Source organism: Caretta caretta, chromosome 3, assembly GCF_965140235.1.
Source record: "Caretta caretta isolate rCarCar2 chromosome 3, rCarCar1.hap1, whole genome shotgun sequence".
NCBI lineage: Eukaryota > Metazoa > Chordata > Testudines > Cheloniidae > Caretta > Caretta caretta.
The window spans coordinates 159,006,999-159,026,233 of NC_134208.1; the positions used below are offsets into that span (position 1 = coordinate 159,006,999).

The 19,235-nt window shown below is 44.7% G+C and overlaps 1 protein-coding gene across 1 annotated transcript in view; it reads left to right on the forward strand.

Annotated features, from left to right (window-relative positions):
- Positions 1-8,286: 8,286 nt before the first annotated feature.
- The window catches only part of ACBD3 (acyl-CoA binding domain containing 3), a 33,238-nt gene continuing 22,289 nt past the window's right edge, over positions 8,287-19,235 (forward strand). The window contains exon 1 of the mRNA XM_048843347.2: positions 8,287-8,584. Within this exon, the coding sequence (XP_048699304.1) occupies positions 8,323-8,584 (262 nt within the window). The 5' untranslated portion in view covers positions 8,287-8,322. The remainder of the gene's footprint in view (positions 8,585-19,235) is intronic.

The window sequence follows — 19,235 nt, forward strand, 5'->3', positions numbered from 1 at the left end:
AGAAGAAACAGAGCTAGTGTTGAATAGATGGGAGCCAGGATTGGTTGTACTATCTATCTCCATTGAAAATAACGAGGAGTCCACATGCCCTTGCAGTCTTTTTATTGGAGATGTAAGAGCTGCTAGGGCCCCAGTCAAAGGAGAAGAGAGAGGTTCACTGCAGTAGCTAAAAAATGTTTGTTCATTTTTACTTGCCTGAAAGATAGGTGTGTATAGTATCAAGCACTATTGCCCAAAAGCTTCCAAGAGAGGAGGGTGGGAAAGCCAATAAATTATCACTCAGCCATATTACTTATACTTACATGGTGCTTTGCAGTCGACTATGAAGAAAAAAATCTCTATCCTGCAGAGTTTACAATCTGAATTTAATTAAAAAGAAAAGGCTACAAAAAAGACAGAGTACAGGAGAAAAGAAGAAGCAGGTGCAAAGAAAAGAGTAGGGAAGATATGTTTGAAAGCTGCTGTGTTTGGCACCAGGTGTTGTGTGGAGACCCCAGAAACTAATATCCTGTTGCCATGCAATCTAGGAATGGACTCCAAAGTCTTTGAAACTTTTCAGCACTGGCCAGCACCAGAGAAGTGAGCATCTCCCAGAAGACTGTGCAAGCCAAGGACCTAATGAAAGAGGAGCTGTCTGCATTTGATTCCAATCAGCTCTGTGTTCTTGGGGAACCAAGGCACAGTATCTAGCCTGTCTGACTCATGAAAGACACCCCCACACCAGCCTCTGCTTAAATCAAAACCAATCAGAGAAAAGACTTGCAGAGAGCAATGAATGGTGGATGGGAGACACACCTAGACTCCTCCTGACAAGAGTGACAAGATGAAGACTTCTCCATTAGCATACAGAATGGACAACAGAGAACTGCACTGAACTCTGGGACCAGCAAAGGAGGGAAGCACTGCATCATGGGGAATCTCTGCTCCAGATGTTAATGAACCTACGCCTGCACACACTCAGCTCAGCAGTTATTAGACCAATTCTAGAATGAATCCTTGATTGATATCCAAAATACTGAAGCAGCCTAGTTGCATTGTGAGCTCCCTGGAAGAAAACACCACCCATAGCCAAGAGTGATCAGCTCTTACTGTCTAACCTAAAGAAAACTCTTGAGTCATCAGTTTATCCATAAACAAATCTAGTGTTCTCCCTTGAATCATTGTATTTTCTCTACAAAAACCCCTACCTATGCCCAAGTAAGTGTTCTGATGCATGGACCCAAACTCTGCAGCAGTTCCACTGGGACTCCATCTCCTGACTGATCATGCTGGGGGCTCTGCCTATCTCCAGCACTCAGGACCCTGAGCTACCGCCATCACCTGGGAACCCTGACCAGTTCAATCTCCATGGAGTGGGTGAGATCCCTCTCTCCTCTCTGTTTTCTTTTCTACCTCGGTATTAACCTTTAATAATGTAACTGTTATGTTGGTTCAGGCTCTCCTTGTGTAGTTATCACTATTATTCAATAAATAACTTTTATGGTTAAGCTGGTTGCTTCTCTCTCTCTGAACTTTACTCTTTTGTGCTTTTAGCTCCTCCTCATTTACTCTGCAGCAACGCTTCTTTTACCTAAGCTAAAGATCCCTGCAGTGCCCAAAATATTGTGAGATTTGCTCATCAAGTGGGTTACTATGAGTACAATTGTGACATGAAAGTGGGGATAGGGACGTGTTAAACCTGTGGCACATAAGGGTGGCAGCTGAAAGTGCTGCTCGGCCCGGCCTATTGAGACCAGGGGCACATAAGGGTGACAGCTTGAAAGTGCTGCTTGACACAGCCCATTGAGTACAGGGACATATAAGGGGGTCAGCTTGAGAGTGCTGATTTACCCGGTCTGCTCAGACTTGCTCTGTTAGTGTGTGTGTGTGTGTGTGTGTCTGTGTGTGCATGTTCATCTGGTTCTAGGGCTGGAGGAACCCGGTCCTGGGGAATCTAGGTCCTGCAGGATAGCTCCACTGGGAGGGGACTTGCAGAAGGAAGGGTAGAGCTCCATATGAACACACAAGTGACATGAGCAGTACATTAATAGAATTACAGAACCCTCCCGAAGAGTAACCTTAATAAATGAACATACCCCAAAGTAACAGGCACATCTGGTAACACATTTACCATGGAGGAGATTACAATAGTGTTGTCCCAGCAAAGCCACCTTAGATGTTCTCTTGACAGCCCTTTTCAAATCTTGTTGATGGATGCTGTGAAAACCCTGCCATACAATCTTCCTTGATGGTCCCCACTCCTCCTCAAGTTACGACCAGAGCCCTTCATTCAGGTCTTTCAGGGCACAAACATGAAATTCAGGTTTAGTCAATGAAAACAAGTGGAGGTGTCACACCCCTTCTCAAGCTAACCCTGAGCCAGCACAAATGTGTCTTAAATCAGCAACTACAGGTGCTAAACACTTCAAGGGTATTTCCCTGGCTATTGATTCACAGAGTTGTTTCTGGGACAGACAGCCAAACCATGCATTTGCTAACAATATTCACGGTAGTACCCTCTACTCTGTAAAGTCAACTCTATCAGAGGAGCTGGTTACCTTACGGGAGTGTCCCAATGTGGTTAAAACATTGTTTGACCTTGTACTGTTTAGCAAACTTCCCACCAGTAGCGGCAACATAGGGTTTGACTACTCTAAACGCTACAGTGGCACAGCTTCCCTGCTGCAGCTGTGCCGCTGTAGTAATTCATTGCAAACACTACTACGTACGCTGGCAGGAAGGGTTCTTCTGTCAGCATAAAGTAATCCACCTCCCTGACAGGTAGTAGCTAGGGTAAACGTGAGAACTTAAATCAAACTAGCACTGTCTCCGTGGAGACTTTAATTGGTTTAACAATACTGCTCGGGGTGTGGATTTTTCACACCCCTGACTTACGTAGTTAAACTGACCACGTTTTTAGCATAGATCAGGCCATAGGAAAGTTTTACCAAAACGACTATGTCAATAAGAGGTGTGGTTGTTTACTGACTTAGTTATGCCAGCAAAAGCCAGTGTAGAGCTTATTTCACGTGGCCAAAGCAGACTAAACTATACTGGTATAAACGACGAGGAGTATTTGTGGCACCTTAGAGACTAACAAATTATTGGGACATAAGCTTTTGTGGGCTAAAACCCACTTCATCAGATACATGGAGTGGAAAATACAGTAGGCAGGTATATATACACATGAAAAAATAGGCATTTTTCTACTGTTGTAACTTTGTCTAAACTAGGGTTCTTTTAAGAAAGGCCTTAGTGTAGACAGTTCTCCAGCTCCAGCAGCCACGTGCTGCACTGTGTCAATTTACCCCATCTGTCTGTGTTAATGGACGTGGTATTGCAAACTGCTGCCAGAGCCTGAAAGCCACCTACATAACAATGGTGATTCTTCTGCACCTTGTGAGACCATTTTCACAAGGGCAAAGTGATAGGGTTACCATATGCCTGGGTTTTCCCAGACATTGCCTCTTTTTTGAGGCTCCGAACGGGCAGATTTTTCAAGTAACAGAAAATGTCTTGGATTTTTGCAGAGCAGTCGCTGCAGCTCAGAAAGAGCTCCTCTTGGTCTGCTTCCCGATTAGTCCCTCCCCTGAATTGGCAGCTGATTGGTCCATTCTCCTGAAGCTACAGCTGCTGGATCCCACCCACCCAGGCCCCAGCTCCCAGCCCTGGGGAGGGGATCCCGCAGGTAGGTGCCAACTGGTGGCTGCCACTGCATCCTGGGCTCGCGCCAGCTGCCCTGCCACCATGACAGGGAACGACACTGCCCCCCACATCCAGCGAGTACCCCTGCTGCAGGTATCCCCTCCAGCTCCCCCCCCCCCCTTCAGCTTCCCTCCTCCCATACTGTCCTCTTTTGGGAAACCTGAAATATGGTAACCCTAGAAAGTGGGTGTAAAATGCTTATCTGGTAGTGCTTTACACTCATTTTGCATTGGCCTAAGTGACTACATGAGCTGGGCAACAATAGGACTGTGAACAGTGCTACCACCAAAATAGCTGCACTAGTGGGAATTTTTTGCTTGAATTTTCTCCCTAGAACCTAGAAGGGACTGAACTATGTTTTAATTATGTTTCTGATCTGTAGTACAGCCTTGCAGACTCCAAAGATGCAGTGTGGTGCAGATACACTATTAAAAATACTCTTTGATTTCATGTACAGTGCAAGACTAAACCATGCAAATGAAAAGAAATTAGGGTTGTGCACTTTTTATGCTTCTACATAGAAGTTCCCCCCCACTTTGTTTCTCCCCCTGCTGCAGCTTATTTTATACCTTGGAAAAATCAGGATTATTGAATCTGGTCTTTCCCAGTTTTGCATTAGAACTTGTTGGAGGTTTCAGAGATGTGGATTAGGAATTCTCTCAGCCTTAATTGAAAAGTAAGAGATGCTGCATCTTTAACAGACTTATTTTTCTCCCCAAGATTTGTAGGGCTATTGAATTAAATGGGTGTTCATGAAAAACAGAGATTTAAATTCCTCTCAATCAAGTTTCACTTCTTTGGTGCTGTGATGTCATAATCCTAGGAGTTTTCCAGTAGCAGATAGTCTTTCAAAGTGGGAAAAATCTAAATTTCTTCTTTAAAAAAGCAGAAAAAAGTACTTAAAACAACTGTTTTATACACAATAAAGTAGCTTAGGCACAAACTCAATTTATCTTTGTTTTGCATCTTTAATAGTCTTGGGAGCCTGCCATATTGTAATAGTCAACATTGTTGATTTTACAGTATAGTTGGGACCTATTTACTGCAGGGAAGGGGCACATAAAATTCAGATAGATAAAAGGTCTAAGACCTTAGGCTCCTCTTCCTAGTCTAGATTGTGCCAGATAGCATAACCCTCAGGAACAAACAAACAAAACAAAAAAGAAAGAAACAAAGAAAAACAGAAATATCCTATAGGAAGGGACAGAACCTTCATGCTCTGGAAGAAGGTAAATTCTGCCACCACTCAAGTATGAAATTTAACTGCCAGACTTAATAGAACTCCATCCTTTCATTTAGTTTGAGCTTCTATCATAAGGAAGTGAGGGAGGGGAAAGAGGGCAGGGACACTCTCATTCAGTGTAATCTTTCTAATAAAAGGTACTAGTCTAGGGCTTTCTTCTTGCATTACTAAGCTCTGGCCTGGCATAAGTCCAGTGCTGATAGGAACATTGTGTTCATGTCTGTCCGATTTACTAAGGCTGGAACAAATGACTGTGCCATAGCAGCTGATCATCAGATTTCCCCTGTGAATGACTGACTGCCTCAACATCTTACTGTTCTGAGCCTGCAGCAGGGGCTGGCTGTTCAGAGATGTGCACTTGACATAATAAAAATACTTAGGGTTGCCAACTCTGACTGAAGCTATTCCGGGAGATTTCCCCCCCCCCCATATGACATAATGTTATTTTCTTAAAATATCCTATTAAAATCTCCTGGATTGCTTTCAATAGTCACTGGGAGATTGATGCCGATTCTGGGAGACTCCAGGCCAATCCTGGAAGGTTGGCAACCTAGCAGAACTGACATATTAAATCACATGAGTACTTCATGTCACTTCTTATGGGGTAAGAGGAAGTCTAGACTCCTCCTCTATTAGAAATTGTTGGATGTGTGGAACATGACCACCTTCCTGGTAGGAAGGTACAGACTGATGGAGAAACCAGGGTGTTCACTCTGACTGCCTAGGGAGGAGGGGCCTTTTACCTTTAAATATAGCGCTTTCTTCTGCTTTCCCCCAATCCCACTGTCAGGAGAGTCATTTGATTGAGTGAGGCAGTCTTATATGAAGGTATTTGATGGGATCTTGGGATGAAGGATGGGCTGGTCCCTTGATATAAAGCACCTAGTGAGCCTTTGTTATCTATAACTCTGTTTATATAATTAAATTGATTTCTTTTGTGTTACATCTTGAGTTTCCAGGACTGTGCTTTTCTATGGATACCCCTGCTGTTGCCCCCAGATCTCTCAGGGACTCTAATCTCTTCTGCATTTCTTTTCCCTTCCAGGATCAGTGATTATTAGAGCTGAGTGTATAATGTATTTGGTGAATGTAGCCTTTTTATGCTATTTGTGAATTAGCCACCAATTGCTAATCATTTTCTCAAATGTATAAACTATTTGGAATTATTTAGTCAAATATTTATGGCAAACATTTATTAATTGTAAGTGTTTGATATATGAAATTTGAGTTGTATTAGCTATGGCTGACTGGATACATAGATCTCCGGACAGGTTTCTATTTCCTGACTGGATGAGTGTAATGTAACTATTAGAATTTTGGTTTTTAGCAAAAAATGTGTGTGACGAAGTGGGACTGTTCTTAATGTTTCCTCTGAATAGTGTGGGGGTGCCTCAGTTTCCCCTAGGCAGTTCTTAAGTATCTAGGGGGTGGGGTAAGGGTGTATGATCATTGCAGAGCCCTAGAGGGCAGGTGTGTGCAGGAGTCTGGACACAGAGAATGGCCGACACCCTGTTTCCTGGCAACTGATGGCCTGGGCCCTTCCCCCCTGCAAGGTGAGAGCTGAAGGGTTGGAGAACAAAGGAATCAGGTGACCTCCTGGCCCGGGAAAGGAACAAAGCCCAGAGGAGGAGGGGCTGGAGGGGGTTTTCAGTTTGGGGCTGGCTGGGACAGGGAGGGAAGTGCAGACGTGGTTGTCTGGCTCACTGCCCCCCAAAATGGACCCAGCTGAGGGGTCCCGTTCTCTGCACCTGCAAGCTCTGTTTTAGACCATGTTCCTGTTCTCTAATAAACCTTCTGTTTTACTGGCTGGCTGAGAGTCACGTCTGACTGCGAAGTTGGGGTGCAGGACCCTCTGGCTTCCCTAGGAGCCCCGCCTGAGCGGACTCGCTGGGGGGAAGCGCACGGAGGGGCAGAGGATGCTGAATGCTCCGAGGTCAGACCCAGGAAGGTGGAAGCTGTGTGAGCTGTGTGTCCTGAAGACAGGCTGCTCACAGAAAGGCGACTACCCCAGACTCCTGACTGGCTTCATGGGGAGCAGTTCCAGAGCATCGCCCAGGGACTCCGTGACAATGTGCATATCCACAACTTGAAAAATTCACCTTTGGAGAATCTTCTCACCAATTTTCTACTGCCAGTAGATTCCTAAACTCTTTCATAATGTGTACCTGCAGCTTAATACCATATTGCATGGACACTTCTCCTTCTCTTTATAGTTGGGCGGATCACCTGGTCACACAGTTGCAATTGCATAGCACCCCTGAGTCACCTACAGCAATTGCTCACATGGGAGTGTAACATTAATAATTCCCCGATGTACTTTTACTTTCTTTAATGTAATTTAGCAGTTTGAAACAAAGGGGAGTTAACCCAATGTGACCAGTAAACACTCAGTAGATAGTTGGAGGTCCACAAACTACTAAAAATTGCAGAAAGGAAACACAAGGGTGCATCTTCCCTAGGAAAAAAGGATTTTTTCCCCCTCATGTCAGCTAACCCAAGATAAAATCCTACTGAAGACAAGGCAGTTTGTTCTTTTAATGAGGTGGCAGGTCCAGGTAAAAACTAGACTTTGTTTGTCTTTACCTTGATCTCCTAACATGGGAAAACTACAAACTGCTTTGTCTTCCCTAGGATTTTATCTTTAACAGTGAAGTAAGAACACAACTTTTCCCCCTAATGTAGACAAGGCCAAAATGAGCAAGGAAACAAACTTATCTTAGAATGCGAATAAGTATTTCCTTCCATCTCAGGCAAAACATGGCAAACCTGACAGGTCCAGTCACAAATTCAGTTCCTTTCACAGTGAGGATGTGTTTTAGAAAAAGGAATTCAAAGTTTCTTAAACCAGACCCTTAGCTTAATTTTTCGAAAGATTAAGCCATGCAGCTGCTGCCTAATACAACAGTTAGGAAACCCAATACACAAACCCTGTGACTGAAGCACAAAATGTGGCAGATCCAAAAACCTGAAAACTGTATTGTTTTATTACACTCAGTTTTACAGCCGAACTAACCTATTAACAACCATCCCCAAGAGACGCAAAGCACAGTGTACACGCTTGTCATCTGTACTCGCAAATAAAATACTCGGTCCCGCCAGGAGTTCAATCGGAGAGGGGGAGAGCGCGCGGAGTCACCGTGCTAAGGCGGAACGGTCAGAAAGCGGGGACGAGAGCCCGCAGGCAGCTGTTGAAAGCGGAGAGGAAACTGTCCCCCCCCCCCCGCCCTCCGGCTTCTCGACACCTCCAGCGGGCACCACCCCCACGGCGCCCCACGGCGCCCCGCCCCTCCCGCTCCGTGGGGCTGGTGCCGGAAGTTCCGGGTCGGAGGGGAGCGGAAGTCGGGACGTGGCCGCCCCGCCCCAGCCGAGTCGAGCCGGAGGCTGAGGGAGGGAGGATGGCGGCGGCGGCGGTGGCGGCGCTGAGCTCGGAGCGGCTCGAGGTCTCCATAGACGGGCTGACCCTGAGCCCCGACTCCGAGGAGCGGCCGGGGCAGCCGGATCCCCAGGCCGCGAGCGCGGCGGGGTGGAGCCGGCCGGGCCCCGGGCTCCCGGAGGCGGCCGGCGGGGACGCGGAAGAGGCGGCGGCGCTGAGCCCGGAGCAGCGCTGGGGGTTCGGCCTGGAGGAGCTGTACGGCCTGGCGCTGCGCTTCTTCAAAGGTGACTGACCCCCGCCCCCGACAGCGCCTCCCGGCCGGGCCCGCCCCGCCCCGAGGGCGCGGGCTGCCCCCAAGCCCTGCCGCCTCCCCCCGGGTCCCCAGGTTACGGCTGTAAATATTCTAACACTAGAGAAGGACAGAGGTCAGGCTGTAGTGGTAAATTTATAGTAACAAGGATTGTAGCAATCGGGGTTTACTTGATAATTTCAAACAGTTCTAAAATGCAGAGTCTCTTTTACTGGTTTTTTTGTTTCATGTTTAAAATGAAATTGTAGCGGCAAATTTCTCTGTATATTAGGGGAAGAAGCAGTACTGGATTAAGACAAAAAGAAAAGGAGGACTTGTGGCACCTTAGAGACTAACCAATTTATTTGAGCATGAGCTTTCGTGAGCTACAGCTCACTTCATCGGATGCATACCATGAAAGCTCACGAAAGCTCATGCTCAAATAAATTGGTTAGTCTCTAAGGTGCCACAAGTACTCCTTTTCTTTTTGCAAATACAGACTAACACGGCTGTTACTCTGAAACCTGGATTAAGACAACAGGCACTACTGGCTCATATTTAGGGCTCCAGCTCCTGGGGTCATGTGATTGTACTGGAATTTGTTTCTGGCCTGCATGATGCAAAGAGAGCCTTGAAAATGTGGACTGAGCATCACGATTTCAGTGATGGCTGCTTGAGTTTGCAGCAGCCAGACAGTTGCTTTGAGGGCTTTGAACTGCCCCATGCATCTCAAAGGGGCGTTAACTCAAAGGCTCACTAATCTGGGAGCCCTGTGAACATCGTCTCAGGAAATAACTGTGTTAGCACAGCCATACTTTATCTTCTTGGGTAAGTACTGGGGGACCCTCGATGCCACCTCTGCCTTTCTGGAGGAGGGAGATGAGATCCCTGTTGCCATCTTTATTGCCCCTAGGGGGAGAGGTTCTATCTTGTGCTGATCCTGGGGAGGAATTTCGTTCTGCACAAGTTCTTTATATCATGCTTATCACCATAGTATCTGAGTGCCTTCCAGTAGTGCATTAAGCAATGTGACAAACATCTGTCCCATGTTTGTTCTTTCATCCTCTCCCTAGAGGAGGTGTGTGCAGTGGAGCGTTTTGTAGTTTTTAATAAAATCGTACTGTATGTTACAGAAGGCAAGGTCAAAGACAGGTTTCAGAGTAGCAGCTGTGTTAGTCTGTATCTGCAAAAAGAAAAGGAGTACTTGTGGCACCTTAGAGACTAACACATTTATTTGAAAGCTTATGCTTAAATATGTTTGTTAGTCTCTAAGGTGCCACAAGTACTCCTTTTCTTTTTAAGGTCAAAGAAGTACTTCTTGTACATAGAGCGGATGGTGGTGAAGTTTGTGGAGGTCCTTAGGTCCTGTGTGAGTTCACGGTCTCAAGCTAGCTCCCAAGAAAGCTCTGTCTTCTGGATAGATAAGCTTTAACCTTATTGTACAAGGTCCATTGTGCCAAAGGAATTAAGTTGTTGAATACAGTCTTCATCCTGGAGTTTTATCGCTGATGCCCATGCATCTCTTCTAGGAGCCTGTGTTCCGGGCACTGCATTGCCTTAGGGCTGGTCTACACTAGGAACTTACATCCGCATACTAGGTCTCTCGGGGTGTGAAAAATCCAAACTCCAATATGTAGCTATGCTGACCTAACCCCACTGGTAGATAGTCCTAGGTACCTGCAGGGATGGGTGAACCCCTTCCGTCAATGTAGGTAGTGTCTGCTGCACTGAAGCACTGCTGCAGCTGTATTGCTGTAGTATTTTAAGTGTAGACATACCCTCAGTCTGACCTGGGGAAGGAGATGTAGTTCTGCAGTGTTTTTCTTTTTCTTAATAAAATAACAAGTTAGAGGCATTTTCTTAATTCTTTAAAATATGAGAGGCAAACAGTTTTTATCTAATGGTAAGTTTTCATGAATTGGGAATCGGGACTCCTGGGTTCTATTCCTGAGTATGTCACTCTGTGTCATCTGGGACAAGTCATGTAATCTCTGCCTTGTTTCCACCTGTTAAAATGGGTATGATACTTAATAGGGTTCTTGTGTGGCTTCTTGAGCACTTTTTAAAGTACTTTGAAACTTATGTATGGAAGGTACCTTATCTTTGCCTTTCATTCTTGACTATGGTTTTATTACTCTACATTTCCCCCAGCTATTTAAAAGACATACTGTAAAATCATATATTGTGAACAAGCATACATCTAAATCACCAAGTGGAATGCATCAATTTAAAACTATTTCAGTCAACTTTTCCACTTGTGTTTCAGTTATTAGTATTAGTAATTGGCTAGAGAGACTCACGTTCAGGTCAGTGATTCAGATATGAAGTAGGATGGTGACTATGGAATGTCTGAAACGAATTGGTCTCGGTCCCATTCCCAGTGGCTTAGGTATCCACATCGTAAAACACATTTTTGCATTGGCACCATTTATTGGTAGCCTCAAAAGAGAGGCTAATGAGTGAATGCACAAGCTGTTGCTCCAGGTCAGAATTGAGGCATGCTGGAAGGCTAATGTTAGGAAGCCTGTGTTGCTTGTGATCCCTCTACCTCTACAAAAGCTATACTGTGTTGATGGAGAGAAGACTTCGGCTGTTAGTGTAGCAGTTTTCATGAATGTTGAACTGTTAGGGGGAAAAAATCTTCTGTCCCTCTCTGAAGACTTGATGATTAAACATTGCAGCCCATGATGCTCACTGTCCACACACCCAACACAAAGCAAGTAAGGGCAACCTTGTGTCATGAATTGCTATTCTTGATGGCACTGATACAGATGTTGGTATGGAGAGGGCATAAGTTGGAATACCAGGGAGGTTGCCACAGGAGGCCAAAGAATAAGCAACCCTAGAGAATAGGAAATTACTTATCCAAGTGTTGCTCCTGTATGTACATTTCTGGTACATGACTAGCTAACCCTGCAGTCTTTGATTCTTCTTTCCATAAAATTTCATTTTGATCAAAAAATTCGAGGGTACATCTGCACTGCAACTGGAAGGTGTAATTCCCAGCTCAGGCTGACATACTTGTGCTAGTACTGATCATGGTAGTGTGCTAAAAATAGCAATGTGGTCCCAGCAGAATGGGTGGTGGCAGTTTGGCGAGCCACCTCAGTACATACCTAAGGTCTCAGACAAGATTGTACTCTGGTGGCCGCTCATGTTACCATGATCAGACTGCTGTTTTTAGAGCATTCGCTTGATCAGAACTAGTGTGTTAGGCCAATTAATAAGCTGCAACTGATGCAGCTGCTCTGCTGTAGCATTTCAATGAAGATGCTCTAAGACGGTGGGAGAGTGCTCTCCTGTTGGCATAGTTAATCCAACTCCCTGAAAGGCGGTAGCCATGTTGATGGTGGGTTAGGTTGGTATAACTAAGTCACTCGGGTGTGGATTTTTCAGATCCCTTGGCAATGTAGTTACACCACTATAGGTCTGTAATGTAGACTAGGCCTTAGTCTATCTGAGCTGGGAACTATAGCTCCATGCTGCAGTGCAGATGTACCAATTGGGTAACAACTTATCGTGATTGCCAAGATTTTTCATTTGTTGTGTGTTTATATAGATCAAAGAACTCTACCTTTATTTGTGATGTGATGGTATATAATTAAATTAAGAGTGGTAAGGCTTAAAATATTAAAGACGATTTTGTTTACTCTCTACCAAAGAGAGACATCTAAAGATGGTCTAGATATAATCCCTTTTTCCGTCTCCCCTGTTACTGGCAAAATTGTTCCCTGCATTACTACCGTATATTGTACTGTTTTGTGCAATCTACTTTAAAATGACTCCAGTGTTGGGGCTTCCATCACCTTCGTTAGGAATAAGGAAAATATTCCATATTCTTAGGCCAGATCTCTGCTCAAAACCTTTGTTGGTATGGCAATGTCACTTAGGAGTGTGAGGGTTTTGAGACACCTCTGTACTGGCAAAAGCCTTAGCATGGACACAGTTATACTAGCATGAAAATGCTTCTGTCGGTGTAACTTATTTCACTCACTAAACTCCTGTAAGCCGTTGGTTCCCAAAGTGGGATCCCCGGATCTCTGGTGACCCATTGTTATATAGGGGTCTGTACTTTGCGCCAGGCCCAGAACATACCAGAATGGCATTCTGGCACTTTTGCTATATGGAGGATGCCATTTTATTCTCAAAATGGCATCCTGCACATCGCATGACCTCTCATGCAATAGGCATGAGTGGTCATGCTTGTGGGTATTCCAGTAGTACCGCCCTTGCGCATTCAGGATATTACACCCTTCTTTGAGGGCTTAGAAGTACTTTTTCTGCCATAGATGTCAAGGCTCAACACTTCTACAAGATAAGAAAATAATAGCCCATTTAGGGGAAACAGAAATACAGATCAAGTGATGTAGGGTTTCAGGACTCTATGGTGGAGATAGGAACTGAGCCCAGGGAATCCTGAGACCACTGAACTCAACTGTGTTTGTGCATGTGCATAAGTGTCATAATAAGCTTACCTAATATACGTACGTTTCAAGTTGTTGCTTTAGGAAATGAAAGGGATGCAGGATATATAGGTGCCAAAGGGGACCTTGGTGGAAAAAAAGTTTGGGAACGACTGATACAAGCTATATCAGGAAAAGGCAAAAGCTCTTTTTTTCCAAGGTAAGCTGTACCTATGCTAAGAGGGTTTTCCTGTGTAACTGTACCAGCAAACCTTTTCTAATGTAGACTTGGCCTTATGGATGGAAATCTCTGTGCCTGAAATGTCCATATTTTCTCCCCAACCTTCAGTATACACCAGTCTGAGGAAGAGACTTGTTATCTGTCCGGAAATGATCAGCTGTGCAGCACCATCAATGCATAAAGAAACAGTACTCATTTTACTACTGGGAAGCTACAGTGGTATCTTAAGGCCTAGTCTGCACTTAAAAATTGGATCAACTAGCTATGTTGCTTGGGTATGAGAAACCCCTCCTGTCACTGTAGGAAGCACCTACACAATGGGTTTTGCAGCAGCACAGCTGCAGCGCTGTTGTTCTGCCGCTGTAGCAACCATGATGTAGGCGTGGCCAAATCTGTTTCTTAATTTCGTCTGACCACAGCTTTCTGTTTCCCCCTCAAATCATGCTGATGGAAGTTCTGTCTCTGTCCTCAGACTTACACAGAGGCTTCAGGACAGGAAGTATGACCTGGTCTCTTCTGTTGCTTGGCATATAGCAATTGGTTACTAGAAATGGCTGAATTGTCCCGCCAATGAGTTTTGTGGGTACATTCTTGTTCTCTGGCATTTGAAAAGTGTTATCTGCTCTAGAGATCTACAGATGTGATCAGAATGGTGCTAGGCCTTTTTGATATGCCCTCTGAGCATAAGGACTTGCTTGAGTAACTTTCCCTAACTGGGATTTTTATTTCTACTTTTCTTGCCTCCTGAACATACTCTGTAAGGGTGAGTGCTAATAACTGTACATAGATTAGACAGTAATTAGGTTTTAAGTCATTCTTGTAATATTTTGGTTCGTCACTTCCAAAAAACACCAAACGAAAAACATATTTTTGAGGCGGTTCTAAAAACTCAATTAACTGTGTCCCATGGGACTCCTTCCCTTAGAATGGATGCAGTAATTGAATAGAAGCCTGAGAGGGAGCGTTATGAGTATATTGTGCACTGTTTCTCAGTGAAGAATTTTCAGTATTTAAAGTTATAAAATGACTTTAAATATGGCTATAAAATATGGTTATAAAATGAAAAGCAATGCTATTTAGTTTATATAAACAATACACTAATACTCCTTTCTTTTTAGCATATTTAATTGCATTCTGTCTTGAGTCTTAATTGCCAGCATATATTCCATTTTAGATATACTACTTGACAATAATGAAACGGTAAATTAAATTTTCTGTGATTATAAGGGAGACAGTTGTATCTGTGTGCGTTGCACCTTTCAACTGCTAGCTCATTTGAATGGTTTAATCTTTCTCTTGTTCATGTCATACTTGCAGACTAATATTAAACAGTCTCAAGTGCATTGTTAATAGGCCTGGCTTTAACTTTAGCATAGAGACTAACCTGTTTGAAGAGTTGTCTCAATGGACAACTCATTGAGTGTTCAGTGGATCTCTAGAGTGTTCTCACTTAATCAAGATGCTAACAGAATAAAGAAAAGCTGTATGGAGGATTGGATGGCTAGGGGATTGGTAATGGCCAGTTACACATAGCTTTTACTTCTTAATCATCAGTTAAGTCCAGTCCACGTCCTTAGTGACTGAAAGTTGCTAAGGTCTGGAGCTTGAGTGGTCTGAGTAGTTGTTGGGTCGTAGTGGACGGGTAGAAAAAGATCACCGTATCCTTCTGCCATCCATGGAGTGGTTCTCCTAGGTCATAGTTGAGGTATATCAATGGAAATGAATGGGGAAGCTTGTAGTTTTGCTGACTTTGGTACGTACCCCCTCTGGATAAATAGGGGAACGAATTGTCCAGTGTTGTTCTTGAACCATTCACAAGTACTAAATATATATTAAATTGAAACAAAAGTATCATTTTACCATGTAGAGATGTCCAGTAATTATAGTCAGGGCTGTCAAAGGCTTATGACTCGTAGACGCTTAACGAGCCTGGCACTGAAGAGCCTATTTGGCAAGACTCCGAGGACTGTAGCTTTTTCCATGCGCTCTGGTGCAGACCGTTTCAGCTACTCTGTTTCATCTTCTGATACAGTTTAACTGTTAAGGTTCTAAGGCCTTGTCTCGACTGTAGAGTTTTGTCGACAAAAGTGATGCCACTTTAATAAAAGTGCTCCTTGTGTCGGCAGAGCACATCCATACTATGCTCCTTGTGTCAGCAGAACGCATCCACAGTAGCAGCTCTTGCGTCGACACAGAGAGCAGTGCACTGTGGGTAGCTATCCTACTGTGCATCTGGCTGCAGGGTGCTTTGGGAAGGGTTTGCAATGCCTCAGGGGGCAGGTATAGCATCACATGTTGCAGGTTTCTCAATCCCATTGTTCCATGGGCATCCTACTAGATTACCAGCTGCTTTTCAACTGAAGTGTATGTGGGAGGAGGGAGTGTGTGAGAGGGAGAGTGTGTGTGTGTGCTGGGGAAGTGTGTGTGAGAGAGTGTTTTTTGAGGGGGGAGTATATATGTGAGAGACAGTTTGTGTGTGTTCGGGGAGAGTGGCTTGCTGTCTCTTTCTTTATGTTCAGACAGCAGCCTGAACAACCAATCCTGGGGGAGGGGAACACCCTTCCACATCAAACTCCCAGCTCTGCACAGGACAGCAGTCTCTCTCCTCCCCACAGCAGCAGCCTGCTCTGCCTGCCTGCCGATTCCACATTAAGGGTTCTGTGATTCCTTCTGAGTTCTCCCACAGCCTCCTCAGCAGCTCTGTGAGCTCTCCAGGCTGAGGAATGCCAACGTTTTCTGGAGCTTTGAAAGGGGAGGGGTGCATGTCTTCAGGGTAGCTGAGCTCAAAACAGTGAGCAGAGCAGTCACAGCGGGCATTGTGGGATACGGGGGTGGGGGGCTAGTTATGTCAACATAATGAACGGCAGCATCTACACTGGCACTTGTGTGCAAGAAGTGTTTGTTACCCGTCAAACTGGTTTTATTTTGCCACCGAAAGTGGGATTGCAGTTTTGTACACCGCCACTGTTTTGCCACCAAAAGCTGCCTTTTGCCAACATAACTCTGCAGTGTAAACAAGGCCTAAGTATGATGGGTGGTTAGAGCTTGCAACATAAACATGATTAAAACAAGAAATAGCTAGCATGTAACCTAGAAGCTCAGATTCTCTTGACTGACTCAGAAGAATACCATTTGCTAAGTACTCCCATTTATAGTATGAACAAGCCACTGAATTCCACCCCCCAGCCCCCCAAATCTCTTAATTTCTCAGTGGAAAGTTGTCTGATCCTTTTTTTTTTCATTTAGCTTTTTATTTCTTTCTCTCTTGGGGAACTTTCTTTGTCAATACAGATTTCAGCTTCACTTCATATTTGAAGCTTGGTCATCAGAGAGCTTATTTACATTGGGAAAATGTAGATCTGTAATTCTCAACTGCTGGTAGAAATAGGCTTTACTAACCCTGCTCTGAGCTGGGCTCAGATACTGATTCTAAGGACAGGGTTAGACAACATGTGGTAAAAACATCCACACAGTGTCTATGCTACAGCATCCAACAATGAAGAATTACAGGTACACAGTTCCCCATTGTTAGATTTGTCCGTGGTGTTTAGTGGTCTGAAAGTGTACTTAGCATGTAAAGCTAGACATAATGTTATCTTAGTGTCCTTGTCCCTACCATGACCAAGGACAGTCATCTCCATTTAGATGAGCTTGGATTTTCTGATCATTTTTGTATATAAATAGCATTTTCAATGTGAGTATTCACACTGGAAACCTGTTTTTAAGAGCCAAATTTATTTTATCTAATTTAATATTCAAATAGTTTCAATAAAGTGCTCCCAAATGATCCATGGACCAAGAGCTATTTTCGGAAATTATCTGGTGGATAATTACAATTAAAACCGGATAGCTGGACATAACATTTAACTTCTGTTTTTCCTAGGTTCTTACAATGTTGTCTATCACAGTGGTATATTAGCAATGGCTCTCATTTATGTTTATGTAAGAAAAAACAATTTCAGAGTAACTGTCTGAACTGATTTGAAACACAGGCCATGTCTACACTATAATCTTAAATCAACCTAGGTTAAGTTGATTTACAGCAGGGGAGGGCAAACTATGGTCCGTGGGTCAGATCTGGCCAGTCAGGGTTTTCAGTGTGGCCTGCAGGATTGCCAGCCCCATGGTGCAGCAGGGCTAAGACAGGCTCCCTGCCACTCCCAGAAGTGGCCGGCACCATGTCGCTGGGGGAGGGGGACCCAGAGGGCTCTGTGCGCTGCCCTTGCCTGCAGGCATTGCCCTCTGCAGCTCCCATTCCCCAGGAACGGGGAACAGCGACCAATGGGGGCTTCGGGGCTGGTACCCTCAGGCGACGGCAGTGTGCGGCGGAACCGCCTGCCCCGCCCCACCCCACCCCCAGGAGCCACTGCTGGACATGCTGGCCACTTCCAAGAGAGGCACAGGGCCAGGGCAGGCAGAGAACCTGCTTTAGCCCTGCTGCGTGCTGCTGCCACTCTGGAGCCGCTTGAGGTAAGCAGCACCGGGCCGGAGCCTGCACCCCTCACACCAAATCCCTGCCTTGAGCCCCCTAACCTCCTGCCACACCCCTCCTGCACTCCAACCCCCTGCCCTGAGCCTCCTGCCACATCCCTCCTGCTCCCCAGTACCCTGCCCTGAGCCCCTTCCTGCACACTGCACCCCCTCCCACACCCCAACCCCCTGCCTCAGCCCTACATTCATGGCCCTGCATACAATTCCCCACCCAGATGTGGCCCTCAGGTCAAAAAGTTTGCCCCCCTGACTTACAGCCACTGCAGTAATTACTGTGGTGGCTGATGTCCACACTATCCTCCTTCTGTTGATGGTGTGTGTCCTCACCAGGAGCGCTTCCACTGACTAAAGAGGGCCAATTTGGGAGGCTGAGAGCCAGGGGTCTGAGCTCACGCAGCTCCCTGCCAGGAGCCCAGCTTCCCCCCAGCCGGCAGACAGGGAAAGCCACCTGGAGTCTGGTCAGCTGCTATGCTCCTGGTGGGGAATTTAGAGCCAGGAGCCTTGGGCAGCCAGGCTCCGAGCCGGGTCCATTCTTGTCAGTTTTACAGCTCCAACCTGTAGGTACTTTGGCTGCAATTCATGACCGTACAAGCAGTACCAGCAAGCACAGGTTTTGAGTGCAGTAGGCCTTTCACTTGAATTCTGTATTGTGGTTATCTACAGTAGTGGCTCCTTTATGCTAATCTTTCTAAACAGAGAAAAAGGTTATTCATTCTATCTTATGTAACAGGAAACAAGTCTTTTCTGCAAGCAGTATAATTCAAATAATGGATGTTCCTTTGCTTTGTTTTGACAGCTAGTGAAACATGCTGGGATAGTCCTAGTTGACACTTTTTGTTTAAATAAATATATATTTTTCCATGCAGCATTTTTCTTGCTAATAAGTAGAACCATGCAAGGATACAAAATTTGTATCTGCATCCATCCACAAACATAGTTCGTGAATATAAAGTGGGTATATGCAGATTTGCATGGCTCTACTAATAAGCATTCAGTGTAATTGGACTAAGACCGTATCAAGATGTGATATGCAGAATTGAAAGAATCTGAAGACTTTTTAAATTAATTTTAATTTACTGTAAATATAAGTTTTAATGCTGTTTCTCCTCTAGCACTGAAATCCATTCAGTCTAAGCCTTGCTAATTGAGTCACCTCTAGTCTCTTAATTGTGGAGTAGTATCACATTTTGCCAAAGCAGCTGGAGTAATTTAATTGCCTTAAGCAAGATAGTCCCCTTAAATTGTGATTTTTTTTATTTTCTACAGTCTTCCTTGCTGTAGCTCTTGGCATAAAGCAAGACACACAGAACAGTGTTAAAACTCTATGGAATGTAAAATTTAAATCTTAGCTCTTTATACGGAAATGCCTTCCCATGCCATTACAGGGGACTTGGGAAGCATACTTGTGAAAAAATCACATTAAGAAGCCTCTTAAATATTTGAAAACTATAGATCCATATGATACAATTTTGGTCTATATAACTTAAATGTTTATACGGTAATTACCGTAT